The 18,419-nt window shown below is 35.0% G+C and overlaps 1 protein-coding gene across 12 annotated transcripts in view; it reads left to right on the top strand.

The window, feature by feature from the left end:
* The window catches only part of WDR27 (WD repeat domain 27), a 292,990-nt gene that overhangs the window by 57,172 nt on the left and 217,399 nt on the right, over positions 1-18,419 (top strand). For 11 of the 12 annotated variants that reach the window (XM_074188085.1, XM_074188082.1, XM_074188083.1 and 8 more), the window contains 5 exons: positions 2,484-2,587; positions 2,816-2,883; positions 3,221-3,339; positions 3,805-3,887; positions 17,780-17,858. In XM_074188085.1, the coding sequence (XP_074044186.1) occupies positions 2,484-2,587; positions 2,816-2,883; positions 3,221-3,339; positions 3,805-3,887; positions 17,780-17,858 (453 nt within the window). The remainder of the gene's footprint in view (positions 1-2,483; positions 2,588-2,815; positions 2,884-3,220; positions 3,340-3,804; positions 3,888-17,779; positions 17,859-18,419) is intronic. The other variant, XM_074188081.1, reaches the window with a different exon arrangement.

Here is an 18,419-nt window from a genome sequence, read left to right as displayed (position 1 = left end):
TTTATCATATATTCCTGTGTATGGTAAGGGGGGCAAAACTGTTAATTTCCCTGGAATTCTATCTGACCCATCTTGTATCTGGTTTCCCTATATATATATTCTGACATCTCTCTGGAACTCCCAGTGCTGTGTCTTCCAAAGATTTCATAATGCTGAAGCCTTTTGTATGTCTCAGGGAGAGGCAGTCCTGTTAAATTTGGACAGAATTCACAATCTGTTTTATTCAAGGAATTTCTCTGAAATCCTTCCTTTATAGTCATTCCACTATTAGGATGAGTAAGTTTTGCAATCAATAATAGACCTATAAATACGGGTATACATGGAATCCCTATATATATTGAAGAAGGAAATGTTGTTCCATCATTCAGTGTGACTGCCTTAAGTCTTCTTGCTGCAACTGTGTCAAACACCTTAGAGACCCTGGCTCCCAACAATCAAAGATGGGGTTTATCTTTATTCTACAGTGCAGTGACTTTAACTTGTATTCAAAATGTAGACTAATCTCTCTCCTGGAAGAGAAAGTAAAGGGATTTGGAAGACATTCCACTAGACTCCAGGTTGCTAGGGAGAGCATTCATAAAGAAAAAGTGGAATGAGGCTTTAATCAGAAAAAGAAAGCAATCTAGGGTAGAGGAGAGGAGATTTGACTCTTTTCAGATTATTGCAGAGGGAACTAATGTTATAAAGAGAAGAGTCAGCTGTACAATAAAAGCTTAAAAACTGAATGAGATACCTGGATGCTCTGAGAAGGAAGATGTTACTTGTTCTCCAAAAAATATGGCACAGCCACAGAAGCTTCCAGATGAAAGGTCATCAAGTAGTTGTAGTAAAGACAAAGAGAAGAATAATAGTACTTGGTAATTTCTTGATGGGGAGAATAGAGTTCACCTATTTGTTGATCTGATAAGAACAATAAAGAGGTCTGATATCTTCATGTAAAAAAATCCAAGATATAACAGAGAACCTATGAAGTCTTGTCAAAATAGCTGGCAACTTCTTAATTTTGATTCATCTGATTCATGTGGACACAAATGATACTGCCAAAAGAAACTTAAAAAAATATTGCCAAGGATTATAAAGTATTTTTGGGGGGGGATTATAAAGTATTGAACAAAAAAACCCTAAAATTATATCAGTGCATATTTTGCTTTCCCTGTTGACATTTAATGAAGGAATGGTAAGTGGAAGAGAAAAAAAATAATTTTAAAAGTAAACAACTGGCTTAAGAAAGTGGTGCCTGAGAATGGCATTTGGACTTTTGCTCCATGGATCAAAACAGAGGTGACAGAGATGGCCAGACATGGACTATCAAAGGCTGGTAAAATATATTTACTATATCCCTTGTAAATCTAATCAAAAGGACTTTAAATTAAAAAGAATTGGGTATGGAGAATTGATGTATAGCTCTAAAGCTTGATTCCATAGAGAATAATTTAAAAAATAAAAGGAACATGAATAGAATTAAGAGAACTCATGATTTTAAAGGAGGCAAAACTTCAAGAAAGGAAACAGTGAAGTATAATGCATGGCTCAAATTACTGTATTCAAATATTTAGATAACAAAGAAGGGCAATTAGAAGTCCTGTCACAGGCAGGCAAATGTAATCTCATATCTCTGAAACTTGGTAGAATGGAAACCATGATTGAGTAATGTGTATATTTCTTTCAAAAATGACTTTATCAATTGAAGGGGATAAGGAATAGCATTGTACATTATAAATAAATTATATATTAAGTAATAAATAAATGTATAATATAATTTAAATGTAATATAAAATCAAAAACTAGAGGGGAAGCATGATGGGAAAGCATTTAGATGAAGGCTCATGGAGGGAGAAACAAGGATGGGCATAAAAGAGGAGACAGTTTTCTCTTTTCACTTTACCAAATTATGTCATAAAATATCTGGTTTTCGTTTGTACTTACAATCTCATTATAATATTCAGAAGACATGACAGATAAACTGAGATAAACTCTTTTTGCTTTGTTGCCACATATACTACTACCCCTTTTATAAACTTTAAAGGAAAAATATCTTCACTGATGTGATGGAATTATTTGGGGACTGAATGGTGGGACATCCTGAGTTTCCTCTCCTCATCTATTACCTAGCTTATAAGAAAGAAATAATAAAGCAATTTTAATAGACAAATATAATTACAAATGCAAATCTATTGAAGAAAATGATTGAATTAGTTCCCAAAGCAAAGATAAATAACTTTGAAATTTGTGATTTTTTTTATTACTAAGAACACCACTTCCCTACTTTAGTTTAGATGATAGAAAGTTTACTGTATTATAATTTGTTCACCTAAAGGAAATAAATGCTCATGGTTTAAGGGGGAAAAGATATAAATATAGGAGAATTTTAAGTCATTTAAACATACTTCAAAATTTACAGGTCCTTTTAGGCCCTTTTTAAAAAAAATTTTGCTTTGAAATTACCTTTGTACTTTATATTTTGTATTTTACTTTGAAATTAGCTTCCCTGTTGCTGACACCAGATGCTTGTGGATAGGAAGCTCTACTGGTTTATTCATAATTAATTTGGACAACTTGGAATTAGAATCTGTTATACATTTTAAAGGTAAGGTCATAAAGTATACTAAATTTGTTTGATAATTTGAATACTTTTCTTTGATCTGACATGATTAGAAGTGTAATTTTTCTTAGAGAAAATGTTTCTACATTATAATTTACCTTATAAAGCATGCTAACCAATGCAGTTTGAAATTAAGGTATTTATTCTGTATTTATCTTAAAAAATGCAAAAAATTCCTTCATTGTTTATAAATTTCACTTTTTTTAAATTAAGATTTTAGTAACCTCAGCATTAAAGTTGCTGGATCATGTGCAATAATGAACAAAGCTGTCAATCATAAGGTGAGTGATTCTCACAAATAATTTAGTAGCTTATTTTTATCAAGTACCTTTTATTTGAACTTTTTAAAAGAAGATAGAATTATCTATCAATTTAAAGGTTAAATAATCTAGTGTCTTGCTAGTCATTTATATAAATTATTATTAGTAAATTTTTTGTGATTAGGTGCCAGTCATTTACTCAGTTTCCATTTAAGTACTTATTAAATTTGAGTTGAACTGTTGAACAGAGTTGTTCACTGCCTCTGTTTGAATTCATGTTTATGGCAAAAAGTGTAAATGCATCACTGAACTTTGTGTTTGTCAGTGTTGCTGTGATTCTTTGATTCTGTCTCTCCAGGTTTTCTGTTTGCTGACCTCTATGTTTGGTAATCAGATTGCTGTGTTGGAAATTAATCTTTTTGCTCTCATGCTATCACAGCATCAAGAAGTGGGAGAGACTCTTTCAGTTATTGCCAGGTATTTCCCAAGCAACGAACACTCAGTGGGCATTTCTCAAGAGACAGACTTTTAAATCCTTGTTTCTCATAAGAGGTACAAGTGAACTTTATCAATTGTGTCATTTTGCTATATTAGTATAGAGATACTCATTTAGAACACTGAATTATTTTATAGAATCTTAAACTACACAATTTAATTTAAAATAATGTATCCATGTATGTATATGTGTATGTACTTACATATAGATATCAGAGAATAGTAATTTTTATTGAAAATATATAATAAACATGTAAACATGACTTATGAATTGGGGAAGTCTTGGCCCATTTTAAAAATTCCAACAACTGTTTATCATAAGGACTAGCCATTTGTAATCTTCCTGAATGATGTGCATGTAGTAGGAACTCAATATCTATTTATTTAAATCTATCTTTATCATATTAGTAATTACATTTATCTTTTATATTTTAATTTTTTTTTTAGTTCTTGCCTCCTCTCAACCTCTCCACTGTATGCTACAACTTTTCAGAAGAAAAATACTAATTTGGCTTGTCAAAAGAAATCTGGTTAGTATAAATACTTCTTTATTCTCTGGAATGGAAAACTCATGCTCTGATGTTTCCTCTATAGAATTAGAATGTTAAATCAGATTATTCTTTTAGTTAACAAAGAAACATATGTGTTGACTTCCGGCCAAGATGGCGGAGAGAAGACAGGCACAGTTCTAAAGTCTCCTGATCTCTTCCCCATCTATCACATGAAACAAACCTCTTAAAAGAAATCCAATCCACAAAACCCAGAAAGAAAAGCCAGGAGAAAGAACATCTGTCTCAGGATTTGTCTCCCACAGCAGCTTTGGTCGAATTGGGGTGGGTGAGTCTGGGCTCAGAGGGAGGATCAGCCCCGATCAGCTAGATTAATAGCTGAATTGGAACCAGGAGTCTGAGGGCTGGAGAGCCGGACCTGCTGGATCAGCGGTGGGGCTGGACGCAAGGGGCTTGGGTTCGTGGGGAAGTAGAGGCGCTGGTGTTGGTGCTGTCCCCCTGGATCTTGGGGACGGGGCTGCGGGGAGAGTTCTGGTGCAGGAGAGCTGAGGACACCATCCTGGGCTCCTCTGGATCCATTACAACTCAGACCTCCTCCCAAACAAACAAATGCAAAATACTTCTGCCTCAGGCCCAGGTGTGTGAGCAGAAGAAGCAGCCCAGCTGAGGAATGACCTCAGGTCAAGGTAAAGCCCACCATTGATTGAAGGCAAAAGAATTCAATAACTCCAACTCCTCCCTTCAAGCAAAGGGAGAAGGCCTCAGTCAAGGTCACAGACACTCCAGAGAAAGCAACCAACACCTCCTACTGGCCAGCCAGAGAAACTGCAACTCAGTGAATAAAGCCTTTAGCAATCCCAAGCCCCGGTGAACCTGCCCCCCCCCCCCAACTCAAGGTCTTAGCAAAATGAAGAAGGGTCAGTGGAAAGGTGGATCCATAGAAAAATTCCTGGAAGGGAAAGACCCCAACTCAGAGAGACCTGGAACCTCTGAGGAGAATACAATCTGGTCTCCAGCACAGAAAGACTTCCTTGAAGAAATAAGGAAGGAGCTTAAAAATTTGGGAGAGACAATTAATACCTTGCAACAAGAAAATAAAACCTTAGAAAGTACAATTGGACAATTACAAAATGAGAAGAAATCTCTCAGATCATCAACTGGACAAATACAAAATGAGAATAATTCTCTCAGATCCTCAAATGAGAAAATGCAAAAAGAAATTAATTCTTGCAAAACCTCAATTGGTCAAATGGAAAGCTCTTTCAAAAGTAGAATTGACCAATTGGAAAAGAAGTTGCAAAAGTTTAATGAAGAAAACTCCTCCCCGCCAAAAAAGAATGGAGCCTACAGAAACTAACGACTCCATGAGACAGCAAGAGTCAGTTAAACAAAATCAAAAAATAGAAAAAATAGAAGCAAATGTAAAATACCTCATCAGCAAAACCACTGACCTCGAGAATAGATCAAGGAGGGGCAACCTGAAAATCATAGAGGACTTCCTGAAAACATTGAAGAGGAAAAAAAGCCTGGACTCAATATTACAGGATCTAGTGATGGAAAACTGCCCTGACATCATCGAATCGGAGGGCAAAGTAGTTATTGAAAGAGTACATCAATCCCCACCAGAAAAAGATCCTAAAATGAAAACACCAAGGAATGTTGTGGCCAAACTCCAGAACTATGAGATAAAAGAGAAAATCCTGCAAGCAGCCAGAAAGAAACAATTTAAATATGAAGGAACCACAGTAAGGATTACGCAGGACCTGGCTGCATCAACATTAAGGGATCCAAGGGCTTGGAATGATATATTTTGAAGAGCACAGGAGCTTGGAATGCAGCCAAGAATCTACTTTCCTGCAAAGCCGAGTCTTCTCTTCCAGGGAAAAAGATGGACATTTAACGAAATGGAAGAATTCCAAAAATTTCTGATGAAAAGACCAGAGCTAAACAGAAAATTTGACCATCAAACAGGAGGTTCAAGAGACACATGAAAAGGTAAAAAAAAAGGGGGGGGCAGTAAAAGAAAAAAAAATGCAATCCAGTAAGTTGAAACTGGTTATATCCCGGCATGGGGGAAAAAAGATTCTCATAAATCTTGAGAATTGTAACTCTTAACAGAGAGAATACACCTAGCCAGAAATGATGGACATTCATGACCTATCCATGAGACTGCTATCTAATGGGATGTAACTGGCTTTAACCCCACTTGGGAGAAAGACTCTAATAACTCTCAGGAATTTTGACTCTATTCGATAGAATATACTGAACTAGAAGGGACAGACACTCAGAATTTTCTATGACTTAGAATGATCTAAAAAACACTACCTCCTTAAAAAGGGAGACATTAAAGAAACTGGAGGAGGGAGGGGAATGAATGGGGTAAATCTCATTACACTTAGAGGTACAAAAAAAACCTATGCTAATAGTGAGGAAGAAGGGAGCAGAGGAGAAACGCCTGAATCATCTTCTCATCAGATTTGGCTTAAAGTCAACCTACACATACTCAGTTAACTTATAAAACATCTAACCTTTCAAGTATTAAAAGGGGAAAAGGGGAGGGGGGACAGAGAAAGGGAAGGGGAGTGGGGGAAAAAGGGGAAATAACAAAAAGAAGGGGAGGGAAAAGGAAAAAAGGGAGAGGGGAAATAAAGGCAAGGGTGTGATATAGGAGGGCAAACACACTGAAGGGGGTGGTATCAGAAACAAAATACTGGGGAATATGGATAAAGGGGGGAAAGGGGGAAAATACAAACAGGGAAGATAGCATGGAGGGCAATAAAGAATTAGTAATCATAACCTTGAATGTGAATGGGATGAACTCTCCCTTAAAATGTAAGCAAATAGCAGAGTAGATTAAAAACCAGAATCCTACAATATGCTGCTTACAAGAAACTCATTTGAAGCAGAGAGATACATATAGAGTAAAGGTAAAAGGTTGAAGCAAAATATATTTTCCTTCAGCTGAAGTAAAAAAAGCAGGGGTAGCAATCCTTATCTCAGACAAAGCAGCACAAAAATAGATAACGTTAAAAGAGATAAGGAAGGAAACTTTATCCTCCTAAAAGGTACCATAGACAATAAAGTCATTTCAATATTGTATATATATATGCACCCAGTGGGACAGCACCCAAATTCTTAGAAGAGAAGCTGAAAGAACTACAGGAAGACATAGACAGCAAAACTCTACTAGCGGGAGACCTCAACCTCCAGCTATCAGATCTAGATAAATCGAATCATAAAACAAACAAGAAAGAAATTAGGGAGGTAAATAGATTGTTAGAAAAATTAGATATGGTGACTTATGTAGGAAACTGAATGGGGATAGAAAGGAATATACCTTTTTCTCTGCAGTACATGGAACTTATACAAAAATTGACCATGCTTGGACATAAAAACCTAATGATCAACTGCAGAAAAGCAGAAATAGTGAATACATCTTTCTCAGATCACAATGCAATAATAGTCATATGCAATACTGGGCCAAGGAGATATAGACCCAGAACAAATTGGAAACTGAATAACCTCATTTTAAAAAATGAGTGAACCAAAAACAAATTATAGAAAGAATTAACCATTTTATCCTAGAGAATGATAATAATGAAACAACATACCAAAACCTATGGGATTCATTCAAAGAAACTCTCAGGGGATATATTATAGCTCTAAATTCTTATATGAATAAATTGGAAAACGAGGAAATCAATGAACTAAACATGCAACTAAAAAAAATAGAGAAAGAACAAAATCAAAAATCCCCAATTAAGTACCAAATTAGAAATTTTAAAAACTAAAGGAGAAATTAATAAAATTGAAAGCAAAAAAACTATTGAATTAATAAATAAAACCAAAAGTTGGTATTATGAAAAACCAATAAAATTGATAAATCTCTGGTCAACTTGATTAAAAAAAAAGAAAGAAGAAAACCAAATTGCTAGTATCATAAATGAAAAAGGTGAACTCACCACCAATGAGGAGGAAATTAAAGTAATAATTTGAAATTATTTTACCCAACTCTGCCAATAAATTTGATAATCTAAGTGAAATGGATGAATATTTACAAAAATATAAGTTGCCCAGGTTTAATGAAGGAGAGATTAAATACCTAAACAACCCTATCTCAGAAAAAGAAATTCAACAAGCCATTATGGAACTCCCTAAAAAAAAAATCTCCAGGGCCTGATGGATTCACAAGTGAATTCTACCAAACATTTAAGGAACAATTGGTTCCAATCCTATATAAACTCCTTGGAAAATAGGGAAAGATGGAACTCTGCCTAACTCTTTCTATGAAACCAATATGCTACTGTTACCTAAACCAGGAAGAGTTAAAACAGAGAAAGAAACTTATAGACCTATTTCCTTAATAAATATAGATGCAGAAATCCTAAATAAAATCTTAGCAAAAAGATTACAACAAGTCATCACTAGGATAATACATTATGATCAAGTAGGATTTATTCCAGGAATGCAGGGCTGGTTTAATATTAGGAAAACTGTTAGTATATTCAATTATATCAACAACAAACCTATCAGAAACCATATGATCATATGAATAGATGCTGAAAAAGCTTTTGACAAAATACAGCATCCATTCCTATTAAAAACACTAGAGAGTGTAGGAATAAATGGACTGTTCCTTAAAATAATTAGCAGTATCTATTTGAAACCATCAACAAGTATTATATTCAATGGGGAGAGGCTAGAGGAATTCCCAAGAAAATCAGGGGTGAAACAAGTGTGCCCATTATCACCATTACTATTCAATATTGTATTAGAAATGTTAGCATCAGCAATTAGAGAAGAAAAAGAAATTAAAGGAATTAGAATTGGGAAGGAAGAGACAAAACTCTCACTCTTTGCAGATGACATGATGGTCTACCTAGGTGCTTTATCCACTACACCACCTAGCTGCCCCGCCTTACTGCTTTTAACAAGATCTTAACAGCATTAAAAATTACAGAATTTCTTTCTGCTGCATTCATAATTCTCTGCATCAGGAACTCCATGGATAATGAATTTGTAAAGAAATCTAAGTAAGGATATTTTTTTATATGTAGAAAGGAGAAACATAAAAAGGTCCCAAGAAATATTGTGAGGAGAGAGAGTTTAAAAAGTACAAGAAATGAGAAAAGACCTTTAGATTGTTAAATCCAAGAAGTTGTTAGTGACTTCGGAGAGAGTAGTCTAGCAGTGGTAATGGAAACCAGATTGCAAAATGTGGGTGGAAGGTGAGAGGGTGGAGTTAATGAATATAGATAGTTTTTCCCAGAAGTTTTGTGGTGAAAAGGAGAGAGAGAGAGAGAGAGAGAGAGAGAGAGAGAGAGAGAGAGAGAGAGAGAGAGAGAAAAAATTATTACAGCCAATGAAATTTTTTTTAAAGTTTATTGAGAATTTGATCATATTTCTATGTAGCAGGGAATAACAGATTTGATCCTGTCTGTAGTGTCAGTGTGTAACAAATGGTTGAAAATGGGGAAAAGAGAGAGAGATGGTCAAAGATGCAAGATTTTGGTTGAGACCAAGGGCACAACTAGAAATGTTGGTATTGGTAAGTAGGGCCAGCCACTTGTCATCTGATATTGAAGAAAAGGAGAGGATGGAGTGGTAATGTGGTGATTTGAAATATGGGGTTGAGGATAATGAGCTCTCAATGAATGGGCTTCATTTTTTTTCAATGGAGTATATATTGTATTTTCTTTTTTTTCTTTTTTTTTTTTTAGGGTATTTTTGGCAAGGCAAATGGAGTTAAGTGGCTTGGCAGGTAATTATTAAGTGTCTGAGACTGGATTTGAACCCAGGTACTCCTGACTCCAGGACTGGTGCTTTATCCCCTGTGCCACCTAGCTGCCCCTATGTATTGTATTTTTACATAAGTTACAGTATTTATTTGTCTTAGAAAAAATGCTTATGTAATAGTATTCATATAAATACTTAATTTTATTTAATAGTTAGTAGTTTCTCTGTAACCAACTGGTAGTTAAATTTCTTTTTCTTTAATTGTATTTTTGAATTTTGCAATTTTGCCCCCCCTTGCATGTGGGGCTTCCCTCCCCCCCTCAAAGGCAGTCTGTTAGTCTTTATGTTATTTTCATGCTATACATTGATCAAAACTGAATGTGTTGAGAGAGAAATCATATCCTTAAGGAAAAAATAAAATATAAGAGATAGCAAAATGACATGAGACATTTTTAAAAAAAATTAACGGTAGTAGTTTTTGGTCTTTAAACTCCACAATTCTTTCTTTGGATACAGATGGTATTCTCCATTGCAAATACTCCAAAATTGTCCTGGGATGTTGTACTGATGAAATGAGCAAGTCCATTAAGATTGAGCATCACCCCCATGTTGCTGTTAGGGTATACAATGTTTTTCTGGTTCTGCTCATCTCGCTCAGCATCAGTTCATGCAAATACTTCCAGGCTTCTCTGAATTCCTGTCTCTCCTGGTTTTCTAATAGTGTTCCAAAAGACACACACACACACACACACACACACACACACACACACACACACACACTCCACAATTTGTCAGCTATTCCGCAATTGAAGCACATTCAACTCAATTTCCAATTCTTTGCCACCACAAACAGGGCTGCTATGAATATTTTTGTACAAGTAATGTTTTTACCCTTTTTCATCATCTTTTTAGGGTATAGAACCAGTAGTGGTATTGCTAGATGAAAGGGTATGCACATTTTTATTCCTCTTTGGGCATGATTCTAAAAATTGCTCTCCAGAAAGGTTGGATGAATTCACAGCTCCAACAGCAATGTATTCATGTCCCAGATTTTCCACATCCCTTCCAACACTGATTATTGTCCTTTCTGGTCATATTGGCCAGTCTGAGAGGTGTGATGTGATATCTCAGAGATGCTTTAATTTGCATTTCTCTAATAAGTAATGATTTAGAGCAATTTTTCATATGACTATGGATTGCTTTGATTTCCTCAGCTGTACATTGTCTTTGCATATCCTTTGCCCATTTGTCAATTGGGCAATGGCCTTGTTTTGGAAAATTTGACTCTGTTCTCTGTATATTTCAGAAATGAGTCCTTTGTCCGAAATACTAGTTGCAAAAATTGTTTCCTAATTTTACATTTCTTTTGATCTTGGTTACAGTGGTTTTCTCTGTGCAAAAGCTTTTTAATTTAATGTAAACAGAATAATCTAGTTTGTTTTTAATGGTGTTCTCCATCTCTTCCTTGGTCATAAATTGCTTCCCTTTCCATAGATCTGACAGGTAAACTACTCCTTAATCTTCCAGTTTGCTTATAATATTGTTTTTTATGTCTAAATCCTGCATCCATTTTGATCTTATCTTGGTATAGGGTGTGAGGTGTTGGTCTAATCTAACTTTCTTCCATATTAACTTCCAATTTTCCCAACAGTTTTTATCGAAGAGAGAGTTTTTATCCCAATAGCTGGACTCTTTGGGTTTATCAAATAGCAGATTACTGTAATCATTTCCTGCTATTTCACCTAATCTATTTTACTGATCTGCCATTCTATTTCTTAGCCAGTACCAGACAGTTTTGATGACTGATGCTTTATAATATAATTTTAGATCTGGTAAGATCTAAAGGTCCTTTGCACTTTTTTTTTCATCGAATCCCTGGAAATTCTTGACTTTTTATTTTTCCATATGAATTTACTTACAACATTTTCTAACTCATTAAAGTAATTTTTTTGAAATTTTGATTGGTAGGGCACTAAACAAGTAATTTAATTTTGGTAGAATTGTCATTTTTATTATATTAGGTTGACCTATCCATGAGCAGTTGATGTTTGCCCAGTTATTTGAATCTGATTTTATTTGTGTGAGAAGTGTTTTGTAGTTATTTTCATAGAATTTCTGAATCTGCCTTGGCAGGTAGACTCCCAAGTATTTTATATTGTCTGAACTTACTTTGAATGGGATTTCTCTTTCTAGCTTTTGCTGTTGTATCTTGCTAGTCATATATAGAAATGCTGAGGATTTATGAGGTTTTATTTTATATCCTGCAACTTTGCTTAAGTTGCTAATTGTTTCTCATAGTTTCTTAGATAATCTTTTAGGATTCTCTAGGTATACTATCATGTAATCTGCAAAGTGTGACTGTTTCGTTTCTTCCTTCCGAATTCTAAATCCTTCAATTTCTTTTTCTTCTCTTACTGCTGAAGCTAACAGTTCTAACACAATATTGAATAGTAATGGTGATAATGGGCTTTCTTGTTTTTTCCCTGAACTTATTGGGAATGCCTCTTGCTTATCCCCATTGTATATAATGCTTGTTGATGGTTTCAGATAGATACTACTTATTATTCTAAGGAATAATCCACTTATTCCTGTGCTCTATAGTGTTCTTGGTAGGAATGAGTATTGTATTTTGTCAGAGGCTTTTTCAGCATCTATTGATATAGTCATATGATTTCTGTTAGGTTTGCTATTGTTAAAGTTAATTAAGCTAACAGTTTTCTTAATATTGAATCAACCCTGCATTCCTGAGATAAATCCTGCTTGGTCATAGCATATTATCCTAGTGATAACTTGCTGTAATCATTTTGCTAAGATTTTATTTAAGATTTTTGCATCTTATATGCATCAGGGAGATAGGTATATAATTTCCTTTCTCTGTTTTGATTCTTCCTAGTTTAGGTATCAGCACCACATTGGTATATAGAAAGAGTTAGGTAGAGTTCCATCTTCACCTATTTTGCCAGAGAGTTTATATAGAATTGGAACCAATTGTTCCTTAAATGTTTGATAGAATTCAATTATGAGTCTGTCTGGCCCTGGAGATTTTTCTTGGGGAGTTCAGTAATGGCTTGTTGAATTTCTTTTTTGAGATTGTGTTATTTTGGTATATAATTTTCTCTTCATTTAACCTGGGCAACTTATATTTTTGTAAATTTTCATTGATTTCACTTAGATTATCAAATTTATTGGCATAGAGTTGGGCAAAATAATTCTGAATTATTACTTTAATTTCCTCCCCATTGGTGGTGAATTCACCTTTTTCATTCATGATACTAGCAATTTTGTTTTCTTCTTTCTTTTTTCCATCAAATTGACCAGAGGTTTATCAATTTTATTGTTTTTTTTCATAAAACCAACTCTTGGTTTTATTTATTAGTTCAATAGTTTTCTTGCTTTTGGTTTTATTAATTTCTCCTTTCATTTTTTTGGATTTCTAATTTGGCTTTTAATTTGTACTTACTTTGATTTTTTAGTTGCAAGGTTAGTTCATTGATTTCCTCTTTCTCAAATTTATTCATGTAAGCATTTAAAGATATAATATATCCCCTGACATCTGCTTTAACTATATCCCATAAGTTTTGGTATGTTGTCTCATTATTGTCATTATCTAGGATGCAATCATCAGTACTTTCTATAATTTGATTTTTGATCCACTCATTCTTTAAAATGAGGTTATTTAGTTTCCAATTAGTTTTGGATCTATATCCTCCTGGCCCAAAATTGCATGTGATTTTTATTGCATTGTGATCTGAGAAGGATGCATTCACTATTTCTGCCTTTCTACATTTGATTCTTAGGTTTTTATGCCCCAATACATGGTCAGTTTTTGTGTAAGTGCCATGTACTGAAGAAAAAAAAGTATATTCCTTTCTATCCCCATTCAATTTTCTCTAAAAGTTTATCATGTCTAGGTTTTCTAACATTCTATTTATTTCCTTAACTCTCTTCTTGTTTATTTAAGGGTTAGATTTATCTAAATCTGAGAGCAAGAGGTTGAGGTTTCCCACCAGTAGAGTTTTGCTGTCTGTGTCTTCCTGTAACTCATTAAATGTCTCCTCTAAGAGTCTTGATGCTATAGCACTTAGTGCATACATATTTAGCAATGAAATTTCTTCATTGTCTATGGTACCTTTTAGGAGGATATAGTTTCCTTTCTTATCTTTTTAATGAGATCTAATTTTGCAACTTCTTTGTCTGAGATAAGGATTGCTACCCCTGCTTTTTCACTTCAGATGAAGTGAAATATATCTTGCTCCAACTTTTTACCTTTATTCTGTATGTATCTTTCTGCTTCTTGTAAGCAGCATATTGTAGGATTCTGGTTTTTAATGCAGTCTGCTATTCACTTGCATTTTATTGGGAGTTCATACCATTCACATTCAAAGTTATAATTACTAAGTCTTTATTGACCTCCATGCTATCTTCCCACTATTTGTATTTTCCCCCTTTTTTTACTTTATCCATATTCCCCTGTATTTTGTTTTTGCATATCACCATCTTCAGTGTAATTGCTCCCTTGTATCCAACCCCCTCCCCTTTCTTTCCCCTTTCTCTGTGTCCCTTCTTCCTTTTGTTAGTTCCTCCCCCACCTTTAATTACTTGAAAGGTAAGATATGTTTCTCAACTTAATTTAGTGTGTGCATGTTACCTTTATACTTAATCTGATGAGAGTCAGATTCAGGTGTTTCTTAACGCCTCCCTTCTTCCCCTCTATTGCTATAGGTCCTTTGTGGCTTTTTATGTAATGTGATTTACCCCATTCATTCTCGTCCAACCTCCCATCTCTTTACCCCCCCCCCCCCCTTTAAGGAATTATTGTTTTTAAATCTTTCTGTCAGAGTCACAGATAAGTCATGAGTGTCCATTACTTCTGGCTAAGTGTATTCTCTCTAATAGAGCTACAATTCTCAAGAGTTATCTCCCAGGTGGGGATATAGCCAGTTTCATTTTATTGGATAGCAGTTTTTTTCTTTACCCCTTTTCTTTAACCTTTTCGTGTGTCTCTTGAGTCTCCTGTTTGATGTCCAAATTTTCTATTTAGCTCTGGTATTTTCATCAGGAAAAGTCAGAAGTTTCTTATTTTGTTAAATGTCCATCATTTCCCCTGGAAGAGAAAGCTCAGTTTTTCCAGATAGTAGATTCTTGGCTGAATTCCAACTTCCTTTGCTTTTTGGAATATTTCATTCTAGGCACTTCCATCCCTTAATATTGATGCAGCCAGATCCTGTGTAATCCTTACTGTGGCTCCTTGGGATCTAAATTGTTTCTTTCTGACTGCTTACAGTATTTTCTCTTTTATCTGATAGTTTTGGAATTTGGCCACAGGATTCCTTGGTGTTTTCATTTTAAGATCCCTTTCCAGAGGGGGTCAATGTGTTCTTTCAATTACTATTTTGTCCTCTGGTTCCATGGTATCAGGGCAGTTTTTCATCCCTAAAACCTGTAATTTTGAGTCTAGGTATTTTTTCTCTGTTTTTAGGAAGCCAAATTATTCTTTTTGGGGGGGGTGTTTTGCAAGGCAAATGGGGTTAAGTGGCTTGCCCAAGGCCACACAACCAGGTAATTATTAAGTGCCTGAGCCCAGATTTGAACTCAGGTACTCCTGACTCCAGGGCCTGTGCTCTATCCAATGTGCCTCCTAGCTTCCCCCCCCAATTCTTTTTTTTTTATTTGCAAGGCAATGGGGTTAAGTGGCTTGCCCAAGGCCACACAGTTAGGTCATTATTAAGTGTCTGAGGCCAGATTTGAACTCAGGTACTCCTGACTCCAGGGCCAGTGCTCTATCTACTGCACCACCTAGCTGCCTCAATGCCACTTAGCCACCCCCTAATCATTCTTAAGTTGTATCTCCTGGTTCTGTTTTTGAGGTCATTGTTTTTGCTGATGAGGTATTTTATATTTTTTCTAGTTTTCAGGTTTTTTTGTTTTTTTTAACAAATTCTTGTTGTCTCATGAAGTCATTAGTTTCCACAGATTCCATTTTTTAGAGAAGAATTTTCTTCATTTTCCTTTCGCAACTCCTTTTCCAATTGATCATTTCTATTTTTTGAAGGAGTTTTCCATTTGCCCAATTGTAGTTTTGAGAGAACTATTTTCTTTTTTGCATTTTCCCAATTGGGATTTTGAGAGAATTATTTTCTTTTTTGTATTTGTCCAATTGCATTTTCCAAGCATTTTTCTTGTTTAGCTTATTTTTCTTTGTTGCCAGATTTTAATTTTCTCTTGCAAAAGTGTTAATTTTCTCTTGAGTGTCTTTTCCCAATTTTCCAATTGATTTTCAAACTCTTTCCTGATTTCTTCTAGATAGCATTTTTGGACTGGAGACCAATTCATATTTTCCTCAGAACTTCTAGATCTCTCTGGGTTAGGATCTTTGTCTTCAAAGTAGTTTTTAATGGGTCCCCCTTTGTGATGCTCTTTCTTCATTTTCCTAAGATCTTGTGTTGGGGAAGGTCTGGTTCACATACCTTTGATACTGAATATCCTAGAGGCTTTTCTCACTGGGCTTAGTAACTCCAAGTGGGCTGACCAATAGGGGCTGATGGTTGCTTTCTTTGGAGTGTCTGTGGCCTTGATTTGAGGCCCTCTTGCTAGGCCTGGAGGTGGTGTGTGGTGCTACTGGATACAGTTATCCTTGAACAATGTAGGCTGTGCCCTGGGGTGAAGTAGTTAATCTCCCTATTCAGCTGAGGGAGCTCTACTGCCCACTCTTGAATCTGGGGTATAAGGGGAGGGCTGTTATTGTGTTTGTTCTGGGAAGAGGGTTCTACTGAATGTGGAACTCATGGCCCTGAGCTGAGCAGATTGATGTCTAGCCATACTCTGCACCTATCTGTGCTAGAATTTGCCCTCCACCCCCACTGGGACTCCCCAGACTGCTGCTCCCACAACCAAGGCCTCCGTGGCTTAAGTTGGTGCTCTGGCTTCATCCCACCACTTCCCCTTTCCTTGCTCTTTGCTCTCTGCTCCTGGAGTACCCCATGGTCCCCTGGGACAGACTTTCTTGGTAGATGTTCTTCTCCTAGCTTCTTTTTCTGGGTTTTGTATATCAAATTTCTGTTAAGAGGTTTCTTTTATATTATTTCTGAGGGAAAACTAGGAGGCCTTAGCACAGTGCCTGACTTCTCTCTGCCATCTTGGCTGGAAGTCTCTGGTGGTTAAATTTCTAAGCATTGAGTCTTGTGATTATTAAAATATGCATTGGTAAGGACTTTTTTGTTTTGAAAAAAATCATATGGAAACCCAAATTACTTGACTTAGTCATGCAATGAACCACAAAAATTGGGTCCATATCTTTAAAAACACACTGAGGGCAATATAAAAAAGTATGAAATTATATAATATATTTTATTGCTGAAATAAGTTATATAAAGTGTTTTTACCACAGTATTGCTTTTGATTAATTCTAATCCATTAACTTGATGAGTTTTCATGTGATATTTAAGACATTTATTAACTTTATTATTATAAAAGTAATTTTTATTTTTTAAAATTTTGTTGATTGTTTTTATACCATAGATACTTCCTGATAATGTTCCTACCCTTGAAACTTTCTCCTCAGTAATCACCTCAACCAACTTAAGTCCCCCCAAATCTAAACAAACCAAACCAAAAGCATGAACTCATTTGAGAGATAATTGGCTTTTTTCTGAAAATTATTCATATTCTTTAACCAATTATCTATTTCATGATGACCATTGATCTCATATATCTGTTTCAATTCCCTATATAGTCTGAATTTGTTGTTGAGTTGTTTCATTTGTGTCCGATTCTTCTTGATCTCATTTGGTGTTTTCTTAGCAAAGATGTTAGAGTAGTTTACCATTTTCTTTTCTGTCTAATTTTATAGATAAGGAAACTGAGGCAAACAGGATTAAGAGATTTGATCAGGTCACATTGCTATTGTCTAAAATCAGATCTGAACTCAGCTCTTCCTGATTCCAGGTCTGATTCTAATCACTGTGCCATAAAGCTGTCCATTTATCCTGATTATCAAATTGTTATCAGAGAGAAAGAGATCTTTGGGCATTGAACCTTTGATTTCATCAGGATATTTGTTATAAAGATCCCCCCCCCCCCATTTGATACTTTAAAAATTACAATTACTGTGACATTTTCATAGTGAGAATATAATAATCCAACTATTTGAATAATCTTTTAAAATTATTTTACTATAGTTGTGAAGAGTACCATAAAAGATCAACCACTGGTTTTTCACAATAAAGTTATATCATCTGGTTATTCATCTGCACCACAGTGAGTAGGAATTCTTTTAGTCAATTCACTAAAATATTAATACTTTTTAACTAATTGGAGAGACACTGTGAAATAATGCAAAGAGGGATGGGCCTGGGTTCAAATTTTATGTGATACTGCTTACTTGAATTAGGATAGACATAAAACTGTCTTGAGTAAATTCAGTAAATGTAGCCTGATGAAAATCAGTTTATTAACAGTGATGCATATAACTTTTAACAAAGTGGGTCAGGCTGGAAACATCATTAAAGCCAGTGACCCCAATGAAAAGGAAGGGCCCTTCTTGATTCATACACAAGAAGTAAGGAATCTTGATAGGTGTGGAACACTGTGATAGACTATAATTTTAATATATGATACTAGAATTGCAAAATGTTAAAATGCTATGAGATTAAAATAAATATTTTTATCTCATTTTGCATTTTAGATGTGTTTTTGAGCATCTTGATAAACTGCATATTGTCTCATTTTAGCATAAACATATTAATGTTCATAGGTATGTTAACAAAGAAAGTTTTGATACTAAAATGATAGCTGAAAATTACATATTGCTTTCTTAAA

This window comes from Macrotis lagotis, chromosome 5 (assembly GCF_037893015.1).
Source record: "Macrotis lagotis isolate mMagLag1 chromosome 5, bilby.v1.9.chrom.fasta, whole genome shotgun sequence".
NCBI classification, from domain to species: Eukaryota; Metazoa; Chordata; class Mammalia; order Peramelemorphia; family Peramelidae; genus Macrotis; species Macrotis lagotis.
This window is presented reverse-complemented; position numbering and strand designations above follow the sequence as displayed.